This window comes from Astatotilapia calliptera, chromosome 1 (assembly GCF_964374335.1).
Source record: "Astatotilapia calliptera chromosome 1, fAstCal68.1, whole genome shotgun sequence".
NCBI classification, from domain to species: Eukaryota; Metazoa; Chordata; class Actinopteri; order Cichliformes; family Cichlidae; genus Astatotilapia; species Astatotilapia calliptera.
This window is the reverse complement of record NC_137422.1, coordinates 24,648,025-24,671,545: the sequence shown is the minus strand read 5'-3', so window position 1 is coordinate 24,671,545 and position 23,521 is coordinate 24,648,025. Positions and strand designations below refer to the sequence as shown.

General features: G+C 42.2%; 1 protein-coding gene and 1 long non-coding RNA gene across 2 annotated transcripts in view; one reads left to right on the top strand and one right to left on the bottom strand.

Annotated features, from left to right (window-relative positions):
• gse1b (Gse1 coiled-coil protein b) overlaps window positions 1-23,521 on the top strand; it is a 181,293-nt gene that overhangs the window by 36,740 nt on the left and 121,032 nt on the right. Inside the window, exon 2 of the mRNA XM_026169755.2 lies at window positions 21,458-21,596. Coding sequence (XP_026025540.1) covers window positions 21,458-21,596 — 139 coding nt within the window. The remainder of the gene's footprint in view (window positions 1-21,457; window positions 21,597-23,521) is intronic.
• LOC145425729 (uncharacterized) lies at window positions 10,620-14,581 on the bottom strand. Its single transcript, XR_013906459.1, has 2 exons — window positions 13,186-14,581; window positions 10,620-13,101 (listed from the first exon to the last, which is right to left on the bottom strand). It is a non-coding gene; the product is annotated as an uncharacterized LOC145425729 (long non-coding RNA).

Sequence of the window (23,521 nt, the reverse complement as noted above, 5' to 3'; positions counted from 1 at the left end):
ACTTTTCTGCAGGATGTCTCATCTTTTCCAATTCTTGCAGCAATCTTCCTCAGCTAGGAGGGTATTGTGGGAATCCTTTGCTCCAGCATCGATTCATTATAAAGATACCTATAGAGACTGACCTGGCAGACTCATGCCTTGGCCAGCTTACAAAAATTGGGATAGGCATGACAAAAAACAACACCCAGGGCACTGTCAGTAATGACCAGGATTGTGTGCTGTTATAATAGGGCATCTTAATTCTAAAGCAGTGGTTCTGTATCTAAGAGTTGTACTCCGTCCAATGGGTCGTATGATAAATAACATAATAGGAAAGGAAAAAAATGCACAAAAGAATTGCCAGGCTATATTTTTTTATGCTTTTCATCAAACTTTTTCAACCTCACAGTTTAAATTAAATCCTTCAGGATATGGAAATCATTACTGGAATTATTTAAAGAAAATCAAAGACATATAAAAATGGGGCAAGGCAAACCTCCTGAAATCAGTCTTTCTTTCTTCCTAGCTCTGTGTCGTGATTCCCACTATTGCTTACTTGACATCCTATCATAGTGAGAACACTGGTGAGCAAAGGGTTTAAAGGAAGCTTTTTTTTTTTTATGAGGAAACATAAAACACATGAAGCAGGCGCCATTTTAAAAGACATCACACTTCCCGAGACCGCCTGCAGAGAAAAACAGAGAAAGGGGGGGGGGTTAGAATATTGTAATTGGGTTAGCAGCAGTGTACCGTACAGAGTCAAATAGAAAGAAAACACTACAATTTTTTTTGATGATTTTCTTTCGTCACCATCTGCCCCTGCCATCATTGCTTTATTACAAACATACAACAGTCTGTTTAGATATCTTAAATGTTAATTATGACTTGTATATATGACGTATATTATATAAAACTCTCTTCTGATCGGGATCCCTTACGCCTGTTTGTGTAGCAAGGAAATGTGTGTCATCATTCAGATTAATGTTCAAATTTGAGGCGATGTAATGGTGTGTGTAAATAATCTCTGCTGACTCTTTCACCCCACTGCTGAGTATTGAAAGACAGAGAACATGGGGACATATGGTATGAGGCCACATGATTGCAGTAGTGTTAGTGAAATGTGTTATCTCCTTATTGTGGTTTGGCTCTGCATTGCAGAAGCGGTTTAGACTTGGTGATTAGCTGTTAGGTGACGTTCCTCGGTGGAGCAGAAGCTGGCAGTCAGTAAGGCCCGAGGAGACAGAGTTCTGCCCAGGCCAGAGCCCTCCAACTGGCCTGAGGTTTGGAAACCACCTTACCATGGAGAGCTTCCACAGTTGCTGGTGCACATCTGGTCCTGAGGACTGCTGGCACTACAGATAGTGCGTGTATGCTTGTATAATCGGCTGCACAGGGACAAATGTCCCTGTGAAAAGACTGTGAGATAAAATAAAACCTTTGAAGCTGCTCTTTTTATATGTGATATATAAAAAGACAGATGAACAAACCATGAGCATGTTTTGCTCAGATACTGAATGTTCTAATTGGAAACTATGTTGAAAAGTATAAATAACACTACAAAAACACCCAAAGAGTACTCTACTGATTTTAGTAGTGCATTGTTTTAACAGCACCAGACTCACAACTGAAAGTACGTCTGTCTTTACTGACAGATTTGTTTTGCTCTAAGATTTCTGTCTCATGCTAGTAGAGACTCATGTATCCTTGACACAGCACCTTCAGGCATAGATGACCTATAGAAGTCTGGATAGATCACGTGTTTCAAAGTATTACTTCTGAGACCAGTAAACAGATTTTGATGTTTCAGGCAGTAGGAAAGGCAGTTTGGGGGTAAACAAGGATCCTTCATATTGTATATTCTAAAGAAGAATGTAAGTTTCAATTTTTGAAAATATTTTTTCCACATTTTGGCCATGGGAATGTTAGCCTTGAGCGGAGACGGCAGTTTATTTTGGTTTATTTATAGCTTATTTGCTTTTTCAACACAGTCTTGTGGAATTTTGCAAAGGTCATGAAATTTAATCTAGTGATGTATGTTCATGGACATGCATTTTTCCTTTTTTTTTTTTTTTGTAAACATCCACATGGACAACAGCTGCCACAGACAGACCGTAGTTTGTGAAATATCTTTCATTCTGTTTGGTAAATACTTACAAAATTGGATTTAATCAATCATCATAGAGAATAGATTACATTTTCATGGCCATTTCACTTCTGCAGAGAGTCTGGGTTTTCCATTTCCTGTTGTCTGTAGAATAATCACTGCATATATTCTACATATGGAAAATGTTTAGACAAGGGATGAGATAATTTATCCATCAAGCTTTTGTGGTTTGACCAGGTGTTGATTCCATACAAGTAAGCATGATGTAGAGGGGAGGGAGTTCATTTGACAAAATATAATATCTTTCTTTTTTTTTAAACTACATTCCTAAAACAGTGACTGGTAGACAGTACAGCAATTAATTGATGGCGACACAGGAAGCCCCAAAATATTGCCTGTTATGCTCACAGGCTAACTAATCAATGGGTTCTAAAGTTGTCTAATTACAGTACATAAATAGATACACAATTGCATGTTTAATGCTTACTTTAATGGACAAGAACTGCCATCATGTGAGTTTATTTTCTTAGAATATTTCAGTTGACGAACTGACACAGTGGTGGTGAGTGTTTAAGCATGTCCACAAACAGCCATACCTAAATCTCTTAACAGCTGTTAAATGTAAAACGCACACACACGCACACACATACACGCACGTGCACATCATGTTAAATGGCCTCTGTGTCCCATGCTGCCAGATGCTCACTGCTCTGCTACTACGTCTGTCTTGTTGCTAGGATACACACACATTCAGGGAGTAGCTCACCCCTTGTCGTACGCATTCTGTTTTTGCCCATACGTTGCCAAGGTGCTGCTAATTGTACACACACACACACACACACACACACACACACACACACACACACACACACACACACACACATGCATAAACAGAGAATTTCATGTGTGTCTGAACTGTTTTGAATGAAGAAGCTTTACATGCTTTCTGTGAATATTACATCTTTTTTGTTAAATCATCCATCCTTGGTGTCAAATTCAAGTTTGAGAACCAGCTAGAAAGCAGCTTAAATGACTGTGTTACCACTTTAATTGATTTGGAATTGGCTACTCTTGTTTATTTGCAGTACAGTCCCTGAACAAGAGGGGGCAGGATTTAGAGTGCATTACTAGAGCACGAGCACCATTGGAGGGCGCTATCTGTCTATTTTCATTGCTATTATAGGGCAACATCACTTCATCCTTATCAGTGAGGATACCTCGACAGCAGCTCCTTCTGTCTTCTCCCTCTTTGCCTCACTGCTTGGCTCCTTCTGTGTTGTCTTTTTATCTCTTCCTAAGCCTGCCTCCCTGCTCATCCCCCCACCACCCCTTTTCCTCCCTGCCTCCCTCTTGGTTCCCTTCCTACCACTGCTTTTCATCCTCACCTACCTCCTCTTCTTCTCACTTCCCATGCCTGCCTTTCTGAGTCCCTTACATGGCTGCCAATTCTTGCCCTCTCGCCTTTTTCGCCTCCTTCTTTTCATTTCCTCTCTCAAATTCCCCCTCCTATCTCACCTTCCCACAGCTACAGTAGATGAGATCCCCCTTTATAGAGCCTCGCTTTCCTGCCTCCCTTCATCTCGTTCCCTCTCCCTCTCTGGCTCTCTCCCTCCCTGCATTCACCACTCTTGCCCCTCAGGGTTTTGTTCTGCCTTAATCAGAAGCTTAAGTGTTGCATTCTCACCCAGACAATGCCTGCCATTCAGTCTGGGTTTGTGTAAATAGGTGTGCCCTGTTAGTGTGCCAGCGGGCATGCAATGCCAGCCTCGCTGCGGTAGTGGTGATCACCAGTAGCCCCCAGCTACAGGAGGCACTGCTCCACATGCACACATTGACAAACATACACACAAACTAGCAACAGCGGGAGGTGGAAGAGAAGGAACTTGCTGATGGCTGCCTTTGAAGTGCTGCCATCCAACGGCATGGATGGCCAAAGCAACACACACAACACAGACAGTGCACTTGGTCAAATGGAGTGCAGGGAGAAGGATTCTTTTCATAATCAGCCATTTCTCCCCTCCATGTTGGCGTTTTGCTTTTCAGTTTATCTGCTTCTGACTTGTGGTCTTGACTTATTTGTTGGTCTGTGTCAAAAACAGCTCTGTGTCATGTTTGGTGATATTATAGCAGAATAGTGACTACAGGGTAATGCGTGTAGTGGCTGCAGGAGCCCAGCAGCCTGTTTCTTGGCCACCTGGCAAGCTCTTTATAGAAGGCAGTGTAGGCCTCTACCCAGCTGGATGCTGCTTGCTCTCAGACTGCTGTGTCAAATCCAGGGAGCCAGCTTCCTTCCAACACCAAACCATCTGTCTACATTCATGATGACACTCTACCTGCAGATGGAGCGAGAGAGACAAACAGTTTTTTTTTTTTTTTTTGGATGGATATACAAAGAAAGTCTTTGATGTTATGTGCGAGTAAATTGTGCATGTGTGCACCAAAGTGCAGTACGTGCACATCCACCTAACATTTTATTTTTTGTGGGTTTTTTATGTATGAACTTCAATCTTACACAGAGAAGGATATGGAGTGATAAAGGAGATTAAAGAGAAAAGGGTTGGCCGGACATATAAACATAGACTAGGCAGATGAAGTGAGCCCACACTCGCCCATGCTATCTATCCTCCTCAGATGGCCATTTGGGCTCGTTAATCTATCGCCTGGTAACAGAGACAGCCTATCAACAACAGCCACGCCCCTCTGCACATGCTCATAGAGAGGGGCTCATTTGGATCTTTGAAGGGAAAGCGCGCACACCACACTAAAATACACACAGAACCCCCCACGACACACGCATGCATGCACACACACATATAGAAAACTACCCACAAATCCTGGCCTGTCATTGCTCTCCATTGTTTGGCTGCGGTTGCTTTCTCCTGGTGTGACTGCCAGCAGATGGCTACCACTGAGCTGTCAGAGTCGGCCTGGGGCCCACACACAGACATGGGCGCGTACACACACACACACACACACACACACACAGAAACACTCACTCATACAAAGAAGGTCTTATTGCACACTGAACATATGCACAGTGCCCACTGAATGGTGCTAGTGTTGGCTGTATAACACTACTCTAGTCCTGCTTATACCTCAATTTATATACTACATATTTGGTCTCTTTTATTCTCTCTCTGTTTTTCACACACACTGGATCCTAATAGACTGTGGAGCCGCTCAGCTACAGGTGCCCCTCATGACCCCCTCTCTGTAATGACTGTGTAATCCCATAAGAGGGCCGCCTTTCTACATTAGCATGTGCAAAGGCCATTGTGTTTGTGTATGCCTGTGCATAAGTAACTGTTGTGAATCTTGCTCCTACCACCCATTTTTTTGCATCTTTGTGTGTACAAATTGTATGTATTTCTGTGTGTGTGTGTTTCTATGTGTGTGTGTGTGTGTGCAAGACTGTGTGTGTGTGTCACAGTGATTTGATACATGTAGCAGCAGGTGTCAGGCCTAATGGAGCATGTCATCACAGAGTAAAAGCAGCTGCTCCTGCTCCGGGTCGTCAGGGGTCACCCAGAGGTGAAAGGTCAGGGTCGGGGTGAGAAGTCGGCTGCAGCTACATGACATTCCTCCGCTCGCTAATCGTAGCTCTGACGAATGGCTGCATAGTGGCAGCTGGTAGATAGGAGGCAGTGTGTGTGGCAGTGTCAGAGGAAGACACTGAGAGGAGGATGGAGAGAGAAGAGGGGAGGAGAAGATGAAAAGAGGAGAAAGGAGGATTGTGACTAATCTAACGCGCACACATCCGCACAGCCACGCAGAGCGAGTATTGACTGCACAGGCCTGTGATCCTGAAGGAGCAGTACATCAGAGAGGACAAGCTCAACAACACAGGCTTTTGTCAATGTCTAAAACTCCACACACATGCACAAAACCTTTACACATACCCAGCGGCGCACATGGATGCATTGTCACTCTCTCTTTCCTTCTCTCTTTCTCTCTGTCATATGCACACACACACACACGGTTTGTTGTGTCTGCAGAAAGCTGGAACTAATGACAGACTTTGTGTTGTGTGTGTGCTCACTCAGCTGCCCCCTGGACACACTTTACCCACCCAGCAGAAAACAGCCCTTTGTGTTTCTCTCTCTCTCTCTCTCCTTCTATCAGTATATCTCTCTCTATCTTGTTCTCGCTGTCTCCCTACTTTCTTCTCTCTCTGGAGAATAGAGTTGTTTTGCTGTGCTCTGCTGTATATATTACCTACTGTATATATTTTCTTGGCGCCTGACAACAGATATATGAGCACAGCAGTGGGTGTTTTTTTTTTTTTTGGCTGACACCAGCCATTCACATTTCCCAGTAAATGGTGCAATAAAGACTGCACATAAAAAAAGACATTTAAATGCTAACATGGTTAATATTGAACCTTAGATATGATGGGATAAATCACGGGTAGATAAATCGAATCACTGTGTTTTGTTCTTTTCTTTTTCCTTCTTTTCTTTTTTTTTTTTTTACAACTTGTGCATACTTCACTTGACTGAAAACAGAGTGAAACTGATTTTACAACACTACTGAATGTGCTGACTGTTTCTCTGAGTCATAATTGCACCTTAAATGTAATTTAATATAACTGTTATACTTAAATTTTCCAGTGTTGCACAGTATATCATTTGACCAGCTGAGTCAGTTGTGGAGATGATTGTTCGCTTTCACAAGGTTTTTGCTTTATTTACATCTTATTTGAGGCATTTGTGCACATGTAACTAAAGAGTTCGTTTATTTTAGGAAGCTAGTTTTAGAGACCAGTTAATTTCTTGCTCTCTCAATGAGGTGTGCAATGATAACTTGTAGATCATTTCTTTACGTAGGCTGTTTTTGTTTTGTTTTTTAAAGTAGTGTCATTAGTCCACCCACATATGTGCATACCCCTTTACCACTGCTTCCAACCCTCCCTTTGATTTTTTTAAGCCACAGTGAGCAGCCTATCTGTCACCATCAGTGTCTTTTTATAGACTTTATCTCTGTCTGATTTGTATCCTTGCAGCTTTGTTTTGCTTCATATCAAAATACCATCGAACACCAAAGGTTTCTATTCATAATGTCACAGTGCTGCCCAGAGGAGTGTTTTATATTGACCCAAGTGTCTGTCTTCATGTTGGCTTCTCTTGGTACCTGTATACAAGCAGAACAGGCAACTGCAGTATAGATGCGTTTCATGATGTGATTTTAAAGAACAGCCTGATCCAAAACGTATGTAGATAATGATCATGAGCCCATTGCCTGGTTTCTTAATTAAATTTATTCATATAATGATTACAAACTGCTTTTTTTCTGTCACACTTTCACTTAAAAATAGATTTTAACATAATTTTAAGTACTTTGTTTTCATGTAAACACAAGGGACCTGATTCTGATTCTGTACTAGATGAATGGAAATATGAGTTCCATGTGCATTAAGTGTGTATGTAGTTAAGCTACACTTTAAAAAAAATAAGTATACTGTCAAATGGTCAAGCTTGTTTTCAGTCCGACAGCCAACTGAAGTAGGAAGAAGCCAATCAATAGCACTTACCCTCTTCCTTCTAGAGATCCCAACAGATTTGAGAGAAGGATGCAGTCCTGCATTATGCCCAGCTGGGTGTGTGCATGCTTGCGTGTTGGCATATGAATGATATTTTGTTGTTAGAGCATTGTGACTGAGGCTGAAGAAAAATGGATTGCATTCATGTAGCATTTGATACATTAACTCAAGGACACACTGCATTGCCGTAAAGCAGCATTTCTCTTGATTTATTGACACCCATCTAGTTTGTTTTCAACCCACAGCTTGAGACCTAACTGCAGGTTTAACCTTTCTAAGCCTCAGTTCAAATAACTGAAATAGAAGTGCAATACTGTAACTTTGACTTTGAATTTTGGAGATAAACTATGAAGGGCAACAGGAGGGAGTAAAATAAACTATACATGCTTTTGTCTGTACCATATATGCAGTACTATAAGCACTAAATCTGAATGCTCCCCTGCTCCTGCTCAGCAGTGTAGTATGACTTGCCTTGAAGGGGGTGATACTGTGTATCCTACATGGGGGTCAATAAAGTGACACATTGTTATTGAGTCACTTGTACCCCTGCATCCTGCTCCTAGGGACAAATAGACCCAGGAAGCAACTGAATGCTTCCCTTCCGCTCTCCATCAGGAAACACATCTTTTACAACCATGACATCACTGACATTTGAAGGGCAGGGAGATAGTGAGGTCAGATCAGCACACACACACAAATCATCTGACCTACAGGATCTTATGGTCCTGGGGAGTTACTTTTACTTTATTTGTGCGCCATAAAGATGTAGTTTGGTTAAAGACATAATGCTGATTTAGTCTGGTGCTTAAGGTGTTTGCTGAGGACAGGAGACCAAGATCATACCTAACATCAGTTTTCAGGTTTGTGGTAATGACAGGATGACTTTGAACTGACCATGCAAGACGTGGTCTTGACATAGAGTCTTCTCATTTCACGGTTATTTGAATATCAGGCATATTTTTTTATTATGCCACAAGATCAATGTTTTTATTAGTGTTTAAATACACTTACACACACTATCAAATATGAATTTATTTTACTTGGTGTGAGGCTTGATTCATTTGGGTTTGCTGTCCATCTGCCTTTAACTGACCCAGCCCTGACCTGTGTTTGGGCCCTGGGCCTCCTCGCGGCTACCGTATGGGCTTCTGTGCATTTTGCTTGTGTACATACGTGTGTGTGTGTGTGTGTGTGTGCACGTGCACGCGCGCATGTGAGGCTAACACAGGGCGGTAGGGTGTAATTTGAGCCCCAGGCTAGGACAGGACTGCTGCACAGTCCATCCAGGCAGAAAAAGCAAGACACGGGAGCCTCGGGGTGGTCAGAGAGAGAAGGAGAAAGAGAGAGAGGGTTGGACATCTGAAAGAGTAAGAAGTGGGAAAGCTGGAGAAAGAGAGAGAGTGAGAGAGAGTAATGGACAAAGAGTAGCCAAGCTCTTTTTAACTCAGTCTCCGTGGAAGAGAGATGTCAGTCTGTGTCAGTTCGCTCCACTAACCAGCCTGTAGCAGGAGAAACGGATCTCTCCCTCTCTCCATCACACATTCTTGTTTTCTCTCCCTCTCACTCCCTCCCACACTATCTCTATCTACTTTCTTCTCTCATATCTTTTGCTTATAGCTTTTCTGCCTCAGTTGAGAAAAGCAGAAACACTCCACACCTCAGGGGAAAACAGCAAGACTAAGGAAAAGACCAAGCAGTGAACCAGTCGTCTCTAAAAGGCAGGCAATGTATAGTGCAGGTCTTCTCCTGATCACACTACGGGTGAATGAGGACGGGCCGCTCCAAATGCTGTAGACTAAAGCCCTGAAGGCAGGGCATGCTGCTGGCTCTGCTGCAGCGTTTCCTTCGGTGCTGTGAGGAGGGCAGCACACAGCTCTTCAAACACAGAAGGGATCAAGTCTTCAAATCCCCTGGAAATGTCAACCACGTTTGAGGAAATGTCAGTAGAGCTGAGAACACACGCAAACACACATCGAGCGGCGTGCGCACACACGCAGACACTCACGCCAAAAGCCACGGCAAGAAAGGCAATGTGATATAAAGCAGTCATGTCCCGTGGGTGAAATCAGCATCATCTCATCGTTTTCACAGATCTCAAGGGAGAATCGCTTTATGCAACTTAAAGGTGTTGATTCCCAAAAATGTTGAAGTTTTAATCCGTGGCATTTTCATATGAAATATTTCCTTTGCTCTAGAAAGTTTAACGATTCAACACAATTGTGATTTAACCGGTGATGCCAGGGTAATAAAGACAATAAGTGGAATTGTGTTTTTAGTCTAAAGAGCTTGGAAGGAAAAGCGACAGGACTTCTTTGAGTTTCATTCGAGAAGCTTCTTCAGTTACTTGAAAGTCTTTCAAAAGTCTGGATTCAGTATCAGTTATATCTTCATGTATTTGTAGATTAGCATGTCATGAGTAATTAAAAGAAAAAATGATGTTCACCCACTTTCTCTCTTACCCACACTATGTGATAATACCATTAATTTTATATCAAGCCACATCTAATGTCGATCCTCATACCTGATGCTTCAGGTGATCTCATCTGCAGCCACTGACATCATCCTGTGTTAGTATTGATCTCTCGTCATTCCCGCTGACTAACTTATTGACATCCTCAAGTGTATTTCCTGTCTAGACTGTCAGCAGTGCTTAAGGATGGCCCTGCACCCTGGTGACACACACACACAAATGTGCGCACACCAGCTTTGCTTATTGACGTATCCTTTTGGTCTCCCCCCCCCCCCCCCCCCCCAGTCCTCCTCCTTAATGAATCTGGAAGGTGCTGAACTGCAGATGTTGTGCAGGGTTTAAGTATTGATGGTGCGTGAAGGAAATTGCCTTCCCGGGTTTCCTCCGTGGCGTGAGCGATAAGCAGAGTTTGTCCTTTCCTTATAAGACTCCTAATTATTCAAAGTAACACTCAGGTATGCCATTCAGCGTGTTAGTACGAGCTCGGGAGCAGCTTGGGAGAACAAGAAAACAGAGACTGCTTAGGGTTGCCTTCCCAATCGACTCAAAGGTTTATTTGATACACAGCAGTTTATATAGATGAAAAAAGGTTCGTGTGTCAGCTTTCCCAGTTCAAACCGGTACAGACCAAATAAGGAAACGTCTTCCTGCCTTCTGAGCAAAGAAGTATCCTGTGTGTAGTTTATCAGTTCAGCTATAATTTATGATCATCCCAGCAAAATACACTCCTAGACATAGAATACAGAGTTCTTTCATTAGTGAATTCTGAAACAAACCACCTAGCCTTTAACGAGCCTTTTCCAGGAGATAAAGAAAAGGAGGATGGGAGTAAAGAAGTGGTCTCATCTCTGTGGTGTTTTCGACCTTGAGGTACCAGCTTGTGAGTCTCACATTAATTCTTGGGTCACAGAGAAAGAGAAAAACAACTAGTATATGGGCCTTATTGAGTAACAGTTTTCCTGTATAAAACAATATCCTGTAAATGCTTACCGTGGTATCAAAATATCATAACAGTTCCCCTCTTTTATTATTTTTTTAAAAATAATAACTCAAATAGAAAGGAAAAATCACAAATGTAATAACATAATATAAAAAGCAAATCATAAAATGTAATAGTTCACAACCTAATGTTCAATATACACATCAGGAACATCATTGATGACATCTGACACATAATCTGGGTCAATTTGTGCCAATTGCAAATACATTGAAGTAGCTGTACTAGTGGCTATACGGGTTATCATTGAACGTACACAGGGTACCACACAACAGACAATAATCATCAAAAACATGCTGCAACGGTTACAAAGGCTACAATTAGTTCCTTCCATCTTCCAAACGTGTCCTGTAGCCACTTATGTAGCCACTGACCGTGACCTGTATTGGCAATTAGTTCTATCTGCAATGCTTCAAGTTTATTCATAGCTTGTGTGAATGAACCGTTAGGAGCGGTGTTATTGGGAATGAAAGTACAGCATACATCAACGGTTACTAGACCACAGGTACCGGTCCAATTAACAGGTAAAGCTAATCTAAGGGTATTATTGCACAACCAATAAGCATGTGGGATTGGTCTGGTCAGGCGCGTGACCATGTGTGATTTAACTAACTCCCCCCAGTCAGTGTCATTTAATACACCCTCTGGGGGAACAATGATCGATTCTCTGCTCGAACTTGAACTGTGTGTGTGTTCCTCCAGATATGATACAACTTCAGCCACAGAGACAGCTAGCCATGTCTCATTACAGCGTGCACCTGGGGAGTCAGAGAAGAATGTATAGTTATCCTTTGTATAATCTATGTGTGTGTCTGGGCCAGTTAACTTTAGTCTGCGCAGACATATCATACTAGTATTAAAATGGAGAGGGATCTGTCCTAAGGGCAGTGAGGGCTTTAACCTATTCTTAGGGCGTTTCATTGGGGCGCAGGTCCCTGCGGTGTCATTAGATAACTTCAATAATTCGCCTAATGGAGTCTCAGGGTTAGTTGGTGTGTGTGTGTGTCTAAGTAGGCAGTCGAGAGGGCTCAGAGTCAACTGTAAAGTGTCTTTAAAGAGAGCATTATCTCTGCTGATTTTCTCTAGTCCCTCAGTGAGGGGGAAACCGGATATGGGGTATCCTACTATTACCTGTTCTGGATTAGCCTTTGAACAGACATAACAGTTACTGTTTCCTAAATCACGAGCGGCTGTTCTGGCATTTTCATACCAGGCGTTAGCTCCTGTTCTAGAGGGCGCATAAAATGGTTTATTAGTGGCGTCTATGTTGCTATTTACTGATTTTAGGGAGCGTGAGGAGTGCATTAAGTAGGTGTCTTGCAAAATGGAGCATGAGGTATAGTCAGCAAAATATGACCTGCAGAAATGTGAACATGGTTGCAGTTTACAATACAAAATAGCAAAGAGAAATCCTAAGGTTAATGCGATAGATATGATAAATAACCTAAATATATAAGAAAGTATATAAGAAAAACAGTTCTTCAGTTGTCTCCTGGCCTGGTCCCAGGTTCGAGAGACACAGAATAAGCGTCGTATGATGACAATGGGCATTTCATTTTCTCCATTATCAGGATGGAATGAGTCTGGCTTTATCAGGTTAGACATCATGTGGTACTTTTGGCTTTCTGTTCCTGCTGGATGTTTGAGTACCTTGTTGTTGTTCTTTCAGACGTTGTGTGTTAATCAGTGATTGTGTGTGTGTATGTTGGATCCGGGCGCTGGCTCGCCTGAGATGTCGTCTACCCGTGTGTTTATTTGCTCTAGTTCCGGGCGCTGGCTCGCCGGAGATGTCGTCTGCTTGATCCGACGCCTGAGATGGTCCGATTGGGCTGGTCTTAACCCTGCTGGCATGAATCCACTGAGGTTGTCCGTCTGTGAGGATGCTGGTTCTTCGTCACTGCCAGTAAAGCCTGGGGGCTGGAAAACGCGGCCTCCCAGAGTGTCCTTGGTTTTAGTGGCTTCTCCAACATGCGTCTCCTTGTCTCCACTGGTGGAACTGTGGAGGGGAAAAGCTGAGAGAGACAAACTTTCTGATAGTTATTATTCAGTTTTTCTACCAGGTTGTGAACATCAGTGGACAATGCAATATAGATCACCTTCTACTAGCGGTGCCCCTCTGGAAGCTGACCATGGTCTTGGAAATAGTCTTATTTCAAATGGAAATAATTTGGTTACTTCAGATTGAGTCATTCTAATCTCACACAGGACTTGAGTAAGTAATTTGACACAGGTCATTAAAGTTTTAGCACACTTTTGAATTACTTCTAATGTGAATGAAGATCCTCTATCACTGTTAATCTGGTGAGGTATTCCGAATCTGGGTATTATTTCATTGCTCAACTTTTGACAGACTACTTCTGCAGTTTCTTTTGAGGTTGGATAAGCTTCTACTCATTTACTAAATTGATCCACTATTACCAGTAAGTACTTGATGCTTCCTTGTGCTGGCATATGTGTAAAATCAATTTGTAATGTATGAAATGGAAAATCTGGTTGTGGTAAATGCTGATGTTTTGCTTTTGGTCTTCCTACATTAGTTCGTGCACATGTTAGACAGGTTGCTAATATGCTTTTTACTGCATGTGATGTTTTCTCAATTACAAATCTTGATTTTATTGCCCCTATTACCCCTCTTTGTCCGACATGACTCACACAGTGAAAATGTCGGGCAAGGACTGGCATCAGGGAATATGAGAGGGCAATCAAACGCTTAAGATTTTGTATAAGCCATCTCTGTCATCTAAGGTACAGTCATTATTCTATGCAGAGGCTTGCTCTTGTATAAATTTTAAATCAACATTTGTGTCTAAATAGTCTGGGAGTGTAACAAGTGGCAGCTGTAGGGGCACAGATAATACTTCCTGTGGAGGTGGGAGCTGTGATGCAGCTGCAGCCTTGGCTGTCACGTCTGCTAAGGCATTACCTGTTGCTTCGTCTGTGTCAGCTGTACTGTGTCCTTTCGTTTTTACAACTGCAACGGCCGATGGCAGCTGTATAGCCTGAAAAAGTCTTTGAACAAAATCACAATTTAGCAATTTATTTTCCATCAGCAGATCTAAATCCTCTCTGTCTCCACAATGTGCCAAAGTCATGCACAACGCCAAATGCATAGCGGCTGTCTGCGCAAATTGTCACATGCTTATCCAAATGTAGCTCACAGGCGCGTATTAAAGCCATGAGCTCTGCTTTTTGTGCTGAGTGAAATGGTAATGAGTGAGCCTCTAGTATGATGTCAGGCACTGTTACCACTGAATAGCCACAAAGAAATGAGTTGTCATTCGGCCTTGAACAGGACCCGTCCACATAAACCGTGGCTGAGTCTGGGATAGGTGTTTTCTCTAAATCTGGACATGGTGCTGTGGATTCCTGTATATGTGTCATGCAGTCATGAACGTCAAGCCTGTCTGAGCCATCCTGTCGGTCAGAAGAACACAGAATAGTATCAATAAATGTCATGGCGAATCAGGTGTGCTGCTCGCTTTTATAGTGAGATTTGCATATGTTGTCTAGTTATGTTTGCTAGAATCATCGTGACCTGGTGATTGGTGTGTAGAATAGTGTCATGTGAGAGTGTAAGCTTCTCCCAGTCCCCTATCATGATAGAGCAAGCTGCTACTGCCCTCAGGCAGGCCGGCATTCCTGAACAATTCAGGCAGCACCTTTGAGTGGCGGAGGTCAGCACTCCCTTTAATGCATTGAAAGAGGCAGTCATTTCTGTGGATCACAGTATTCGAGGAGGCTTGTCTTTTTTACAACAGTCACGCAGAATGTGGTCATGAAAAGAACAGTCTGGTATCCACTGTCTGCAATAGTTCACCATGCCCAGGAAGGACGACATTTCCTTCTGTGTAGTGGGACGAGGGACAGAGGTCACAGCTTTGACCCTGTCTGCAGTCATGGAACGTTCTCCGTGAGACAGTGTAAATCCCAAATATTGAACAGAAGTCTGACAGTACTGCATTTTCTTTGCTGATGCTTTGTGGCCAGTCTTTTGGAGGTGCTGGAGAAGCATGTGTGTAGCAGTTTGACATAGTTTTTCACTTTCAGCACAGAGGAGGAGGTCATCCACATGTGGATCAGAGTACAGCCCTCAGGAGGAGTGAAGCACCATAGAGAAAGCAGCAGAGCTGTCTATCATGCCTTGGGGCAAACGAGTTCAAGTGTACTGCTTATTTCTATGTGTGAATGCAAATAACGGCTGTGTGTCTTCATGACTGAGAAAAAGGAGCGGAGCATAAATCCACCACGGTAAAGTGTGTATGCAATGCATGTCAATATGCTGTGAACATCTGAAACGAGAGGTGGCAGAGGAATGTTGACTGCATTAATTTGCCTCAAGTCTTGTATGAAACGCCATACGCCAGGTTTGTTAGGCTTTGGCACAGGATTGACAGGAGTGTGGGCTTTATTACTCCTGTAGTCAATAAATCTCCTATGATGACATCTAGAGCTGCGGCTTTTTCCGTGGAAAGGGGACATTGCCTGACATATACTCGCTTTTTGTTTTTTTAGCTGTACGTGATAAGGTATGCAGTCAATAAATCCTATATCATTCTCACTTTTAGACCACAATGTCATATTCTGGTATTCAGCTGGCAATGTAACTGCAGAAATAGTACAGTGGATAGGATAGGTTAGATCTATGTGTCGACATGGTGTAGTTATGTCATAAACTATGTCTGAGTTATGTGACAAAATCACTGTTTGACCTTCACTTGTGTGAGCAGTTATCATGTTGTTGAACAGTGTGAGAGAAACAAAAGTGTGGCTCCCGGTCATGGGATTACCTGTTAGTGGCGTCTGTACACGTTTTTTTTTTTTTTGGCACAGTGTGTGACATAGAGTACCGGACAAAAAGGATGTTGAGTTCATTCTCTGCTGAGGGTCCAGCTGACACAGAGGATGTTCCTTCTCCATCATGTCGGTACATAGGGCAGAGAAAACATAAGCTGTTATCAGTGTCAGCAAACATTTCACCCTTTATGTTAAATGAAATACACAAATTCATTTTTGCTTTGGGTGTCTGCGGCTGCTGGAAAACTGAGCTAAATTTGCACCTCTAGCTTGTCCAACAGTGCATAAAGCGTTTTATGAATACTAGGATAGATTCATCAGGCTTCTGTTTACACATAGTTACTGCATTTAAGTCACTTTTGTCTCTGGACATTGTTAGCAGGAATTTCTTTAGATTCTTAAAGAAATCGGCGACTTTGTCATTATTTACCCTCCTTTTGTCCATAGCGGTAACATTTGATGCATCACGTCGCAGCATTCTATCATACATTTTCTACAGGACTTTTTAAGCAGACTACTTTTCTTATCACAAATGATATTCAACATTTCTACTGACCTGTTTTCTGGCGATAATCGTTCGGGATAAGGCTCCGAAAAGAAATTAGAATGCATTGAACTTCTTAAGTTGTAAACAAAGTCAGTCACATAAGCACTCCCGCATGTTCTGGATACGTGATCATGGACGTCTTCACCGATTCGCGGATGTAGGTTACACGTAACCGGAAATGGGAGTTATACTGAGCCGTTATTTGAGACTTTATTTTGTATTTTATTAATTTTTGGTTTTACAGGTACTTTAGATTTTTTATCGGACCTGTCTGTGGTCTTTGAATTATTCTGACCCATGTTCAGTGATTTCCAGAGGGGTTTACACGCTAGGAGGATTTAGGTTAGTATTTTCGCTGCGGCACAGCTGAGGTCACTTTAAATTTATTGCTAGCAATTTTTTGTTTGTGTGAGCAACTCTCACTTAGCGAGCAACTTCTCGCTTAACGAGCAACTTCTCGTAAAACAACAGGCAACTTCCTGTGTTCTTTCTGCTTTTAATTTACTGCTTTTAACCCTTGTATGGTAATCGGGTCTGTGAGACCCGTTTTCAGTTTTCTTTCGTTTTTTTTTTTTAACAAAATTAAATTTAATTATTTACTAGCTTTCTGTGAGTGAGCAACTTCTCACTTTTTAACGTACGTTTCAAGATAACAGGCAACTCCCTGTGTCACTCTTTGATGAGCAACTTCTCACTTAACGAGAAGTATTTAAGACAACAGGCAACTTTCTGTGTCACTTTTTCTGAGTGAGCAACTTCTCACTTTTTAACGTACGTTTAATTAAACAATTAATTATTATTATTATTATTATTTTTTAAACAAAATTAAAATATTCAAGACAACAGGCAACTTCCTGTGTCCACCAACACCACACAAGGGTTAATTTACTTTATTCGGGGACTGAGGAAGTCAGTCAGTGTATCTCTCTGGATCACTAAGTGAAACTTCGTCAGCATATCCCGTTTTTTTTATGGATTCGGGGACTGAGGAAGTCAGTCAGTGTATCTCTCTGGATCACTAAGTGAAACTTCGTCAGCATATCCCGTTTTTTTATGGATTCGGGGACTGAGGAAGTCAGTCAGTGTATCTCTCTGGATCACTAAGTGAAACTTCGTCAGCATATCCCGTTTTTTTATGGATCGATCACTGAGAGAGGTATAATAGGTCTTTATATAAATATGAAAGACGCATATTTACCTTCTGTCAGGATCCCACTTCTGACACCAAAATTGAAGGAAATTGCCTTCCCGGGTTTCCTCCGTGGCGTGAGCGATAAGCAGAGTTTGTCCTTTCCTTATAAGACTCCTAATTATTCAAAGTAACACTCAGGTATGCCATTCAGCGTGTTAGTACGAGCTCGGGAGCAGCTTGGGAGAACAAGAAAACAGAGACTGCTTAGGGTTGCCTTCCCAATCGACTCAAAGGTTTATTTGATACACAGCAGTTTATATAGATGAAAAAAGGTTCGTGTGTCAGCTTTCCCAGTTCAAACCGGTACAGACCAAATAAGGAAACGTCTTCCTGCCTTCTGAGCAAAGAAGTATCCTGTGTGTAGTTTATCAGTTCAGCTATAATTTATGATCATCCCAGCAAAATACACTCCTAGACATAGAATACAGAGTTCTTTCATTAGTGAATTCTGAAACAAACCACCTAGCCTTTAACGAGCCTTTTCCAGGAGATAAAGAAAAGGAGGATGGGAGTAAAGAAGTGGTCTCATCTCTGTGGTGTTTTCGACCTTGAGGTACCAGCTTGTGAGTCTCACATTAATTCTTGGGTCACAGAGAAAGAGAAAAACAACTAGTATATGGGCCTTATTGAGTAACAGTTTTCCTGTATAAAACAATATCCTGTAAATGCTTACCGTGGTATCAAAATATCATAACAGTGCGGACGTGACTAAAGTGCTTCTCGCCGAAGAGGCCTGAGTTAGCCCACAGTGAGTGTGGATGAGAGAGACAGAGAGTAATTATCAAAGGCTAAATGTCTTTTTGAGTGATCTGCACATGTGTTGCCTCATCACTCCCTGCGTCTCACTTAGAAGAAGTGATACAGACTCTAGAACAAGGTGAGTGGATGCGTGCAAGAGGTTGTGAACGCTGTTTAGAAGCTGACAGGTGATATGTAGGTTAAGACAGGCAGATAACTGCAGAGGTTGTGGCTCTCTTGACTGAAAAGCCTTTTTCTCTAAGACAGTAATAGAGGCACACAAGCATGCACACTTTTCTACATGTAAGCCTGCGTACCCTCTGGACTGTTTATCTTTAGCTGCCTATCAAGATCTGCTCTCAGCTACTAATGTCTTGTGATCCTTGGAGGGCGTACTATACTTCACACTGCAAGTGATTTGTGCTGGCAGGCTCTCTCCATGTCCTGTGACATCATCCATTACTAACACCCTCCTTACCGATTAGAGAGATAATGCTGAACTCTGGAATTAACCTCAATTAGTACTACCTCTGTAGATCTTTCTCATTTCACCTCCTGACTCCTGCTTTGCATCTTAAATGGCCTTGGTATATTTCTGGTCTATTCAGAAAGCATATGTCAACATAAGTGTGCATGCACACTCAGGCACAGCTCTTCAAATGAAAGAGTGGTTATATAGCTTTAGATCAGTTTTATTTATGCGGGCACATTTTTCTTTCTTATTTTTGGCAATGCAGCATAAATGTGTGATTCAGATTTACTGTTTTAGTGATTGATGGAGTTGGCGAGGCACTAAGAGGTAGTTACTTGTAGTTTTTGTAAAAATAAATTAAGCTTTTGCTTGGGTTGGGTTGGATGTGCAATCAATTGTCTTCCTCTTAAATTTCCCATCATTTCAATTTGTGTGACACCTTGGGAACAAACAAAGACATGCGTCACAGAGAATTCCTTAGCCCTAGCTGCACTTTGCAGTTAATATGTATTAACAAATATCAGCATGCCAACACATTAAACGGATTAAGAACAAATCATGAATCGCTACATTATTTGCTAGTCATTGAGAAGGTAACACTTTGCTTAGCTTATAGCTGTGTATGAAAGCACTTCTGCTGCTGTCACAGGGTTATGTTGTGTCACCAAGACATTGTGAAAATATATAGCTTCCCAATATTTTGGGTCTAACTGAGCCATTTTAAGCCTTTGATGCCAACATCTAAATTAGCATCAATGAGTCCTGTTATCTTGGCTTTTTCTTTGAGGGTTGGATTTTTAAGTGCTGCTTCCTGCCATCCAGTTTAGCGGATGAGAAAAGAAACAATATCTGAGTAATTAAATTATGTAGGCTAATGTCCTTGACTAGATATAAAAGTTCATGCCCTGCTAGCTGCTTCTCCGTGCCCTTCTCCTTTCTTTTTTTATAGTTTTACATCCACTTTACGGAGTTCATAAATAAGCCATTTACTTGTGCCTTTTAAACAAGAAAAAAAGACACCAAAGTGGCTGATGAAAGAGAGTGAGTGGCAGAAAAGGTTAGGAAACACGTGAGCATGTTTGTTGTGTGTGTTGTCTGGAGTAGAGTTAATCCACGGGCTCAGACATGACTATTTGCCTGCACTGTCCTCCCCCTTACTTTGCTTTTAAGGTGTGTAGAGCCTTAAAGCATACCCAACATGCCTGATGAAGAGGCTAAGATAAGATATAATAAAGCAGCAAAGAAGTCAAAATACCCAGTGACATTCTTGCAGGTTAGACAGGTGCACAAAAATACAATGGGATGAGAATCCTAATACCTCAGTGGCATATCCATAACCAAAAGTGCGTAGGAGAGGTGAATCATTGGCTTGAACAAAGGGTGAATGTATTGTTAAGTGAGGTGTATTTGAAATGGTTTTTAACTGCTAGTGTGGCACAGGCAGCTGTCTGGGCCTGAAAAGAAGGCCCGTGGGCAGATTTGAGAGAAGCGGTTGAGCTAACAAAAAATCCCCTGACCAGTATGCGAATTTACATACAGGCCAACTGCCAAAGCACTTGTCAGTTTGTTGTGTCATATTTACCATTTTGGGTTTGCCCACTCAACTTGTAACTGTAGGAGGAAGCATTGACGCACCTTGATGTTTCACAAACATCAACAAATGTCTGTGAATACATGCAGTCAGTCAGGCGAGCACACACACTTAAATAAAGGAGGAAAAAGAGACTCTAACTACTCCCCCCAGCTCCTCATGAGAAGTCATTAGGAATGTGTCTGTGTATTTTATTTTTAGCAGTGTGTGTTTAGGAGGGGTAGTGGAGTCTCGTCAGTCTTCAGGGCCCTCCTCTGCTCTGTCGCTCCGTGTCTCTGTCTCCAGCTGAGAGCTATGTATATTTCATAAGCCCAGGGTGCCTTTTTGTCTTAAGATGTGCTGCACCTCCCCTGCCTGTCTCTCTGCTACTCGTCAATGGAGGGAGCCATCACGGTCTTTTTTTCTTTTCTTTTTTTTTTTTTTAAAGTCTTTCCCACTCTTCTCTCTCACCTCGCTGACAGCCACCCTCTGCTTCTCCCTCTGCTTTTCATGGTCAGCTTGTCTCTCTGCTGATGTCTCATCCATCTTTCCTCTTTCAGCTGTGGAAGGGGGCAGAGTAGAGCACGTACAAACAGACTTGGTCTGTCAGGAAAAGTCTCCCTCTGTCTCGCTCTTTGATTCTGTCTGTCTGTCTCTCTGTTTTGTAGCTCTGTCACTTCAGGGAAGGGACATTTCTTCACCCAGAGCTGCATCCCCCTTCGGTTGTTGTCTTTTTATAGCAGAAATCTGAGTGCTGTGACAGCAGCTAAAAATGTTTGCAGTCAAAATAGATCTGCAGTTAATTGCTATATTTGCACCATCAATCTCTTGTTGTTGTTTAAAGTTTATTACAATACCAGTATTTCTGCTTTAGCCCTGATAAAGTAAGAACAAGTATGTTTTGCAAACATTTCCACAGCATCTCTCATATTGTGACTTTCACAGGAGGAGAATCTTTAAACTGAGTTGTTGTTGATGGTTATTCCAGGAAATGTATTTAGACTTAATAAACTCCTCTTATACCTCGGTACCCTAACAGTCTTTCTATGTTTCAGGGTAGTACTGTGATTGAGGCTGCAGCAGGAGCCAGTAAGGAAGTGGACGCAGGTTCGGGGCCCTCACAAACTACAGGTGACTACACTCCTCCTCGGCCACTGACCTTGGAGGCAGAAAGAGCAGACCGTCAGCTTTCCAGTGAGTATTGCAAAACCCACTTGTTCCACTGGTTTTATGCTTCCGTCTTCCCTATTTCCATCACTATTGCTTCTCTTTGTTGTTTTTCTGTTTTGCTTAAAACACTGAAGCCTTTTATTTGTCTTTTACGCACCAGGGATCTGTGATTCAAAGCATTTCACTTAACACTACTGTGATTTTACAGAGCTTACTGCACTATAAAGCAGTTCAATCGAATTTCCTTTTGCCATTCTCCAGCCATTAGCAGTATTATCTGACTGACTGATATGTTTAATATTGCGTTTGTTGATCTTGTCTCTGTGTGTCTCCTGTGGCCAGAACTACTCGAGAGTCTGTCACTCAGAACATTCAGTAGTAAACACTCTGCAGCTAGAATGAACCACACCCTCGAAATATATACTCTTTACTTGGTAAGCAACTTATCTGTGCTTACTTTTTCCTGTGTGAGGTATCTGTGTGACCCTGCTATGTAGCAACACAGGAAGTGGTGAGACCCCCGGAGTGAATGAAATGAGATCTTTGGCAGTTCTGACACTCAAAAGTGACAAAAATTACTTTTGACTTCCTCTCTTCGTGCTTGTCCCACCATGTACTCTTATACTTCTGCCTTTTTTACACTTTACAGCCCCATTTCATCTCATCCGTATACCAAGAATACGTATCACCAAGCGTCATACATTAACGGCTTCTTTTCCATCGTGTCACATCACAAATATCTATCGATACAATCTGCCGAGTGAGATTATGGGACGTGAAGATGATTTGTCTGCAGTTTGTTTTGCAAATGTCCCAGGCGTTTGATCTCTTCACCATCCTTTGAGTGCATTGTTTTATAGCAGCTGCTCCAAATCACCAGCAATGCAAACCTACAAAGCCACCTTTTTTTTTTTTTTTTACAAAGACCCTTTTTGTTATTAACTTGAAAATTTACTTCTAGATAGATTAATCAAATACACTTTTCAATCAGTTATTGAAATTGTATGCTTTGCATCAGTTCACATCTCCTTTATAGTGCATTTAAGTGGTGCTTGACCCGAGGGTTAAGAGGATGGGACTGCTAAAGTAATGCTGGAAAATGAGGTTGAAGATGTCATGATGAAGCAGGCACAGCCACAAAAAAATTGTGACTATATGTCCTGGGGGAGGCCATCACAACAGAGGGGTTTGGAGCTCAGTGTGTTTATGTAGAAAGTGCTGGCTGTCTCCTCTCATCAGTTTAGCCAAACTGCCTTTTAACTGAATGCAAAATCCCCTTTTTCTTCTCTCTTTTATTTATGGAAATGTTTACACTAATAAACATCACCGTTTTGTACGTTTCTTATCTCATCCTCCTCTTTTCCACTGTCACTTTCTTCAGCTCTCTCTCTCTCTTTTGCTCTTTCCTGCTCAGGCCTCGCTTTCTTTTTTCCACGGCTATTTCTGTTTAGCCACGAGTGCCCTGTTGTCGTTTACAGAAACCATCTAAAGCTCTCCTTCTAACTAAACACACAGACACTGTAGCACCACCACAAAGGCACTTGGCTAAACAGTCATGACAAGGGGTGGGGGGGACCTCACATCTACAGACACACACGTAACATTGAATGATCCTCCCTGTGGTCTACTGTGGTATGAGAACGGGGTTTTCATGAGTTATTTAAGCCCTCTTCATCATGCGTGTTGCGCTGCAGCTCACACTGACATGACACGGCCCATTTCCTTCTCTCGGGCCAGAAACGTGACACAAGACACGCTTTCCGTGTTCACACAGAATAGAGTAAAGAGGTACACAGGCAGTCATGATCACAAGGCTGTAGGGTTTAAATCATTAAATGTCCCCATGCAGCAACCGTAGTGACGCTATAGCGATAGACTGATGATCTGAGACAGTTCCTACTGTCCACTGCAGTCTGCACTCTCTGCTCGGTCACATCATGTCAGAAATA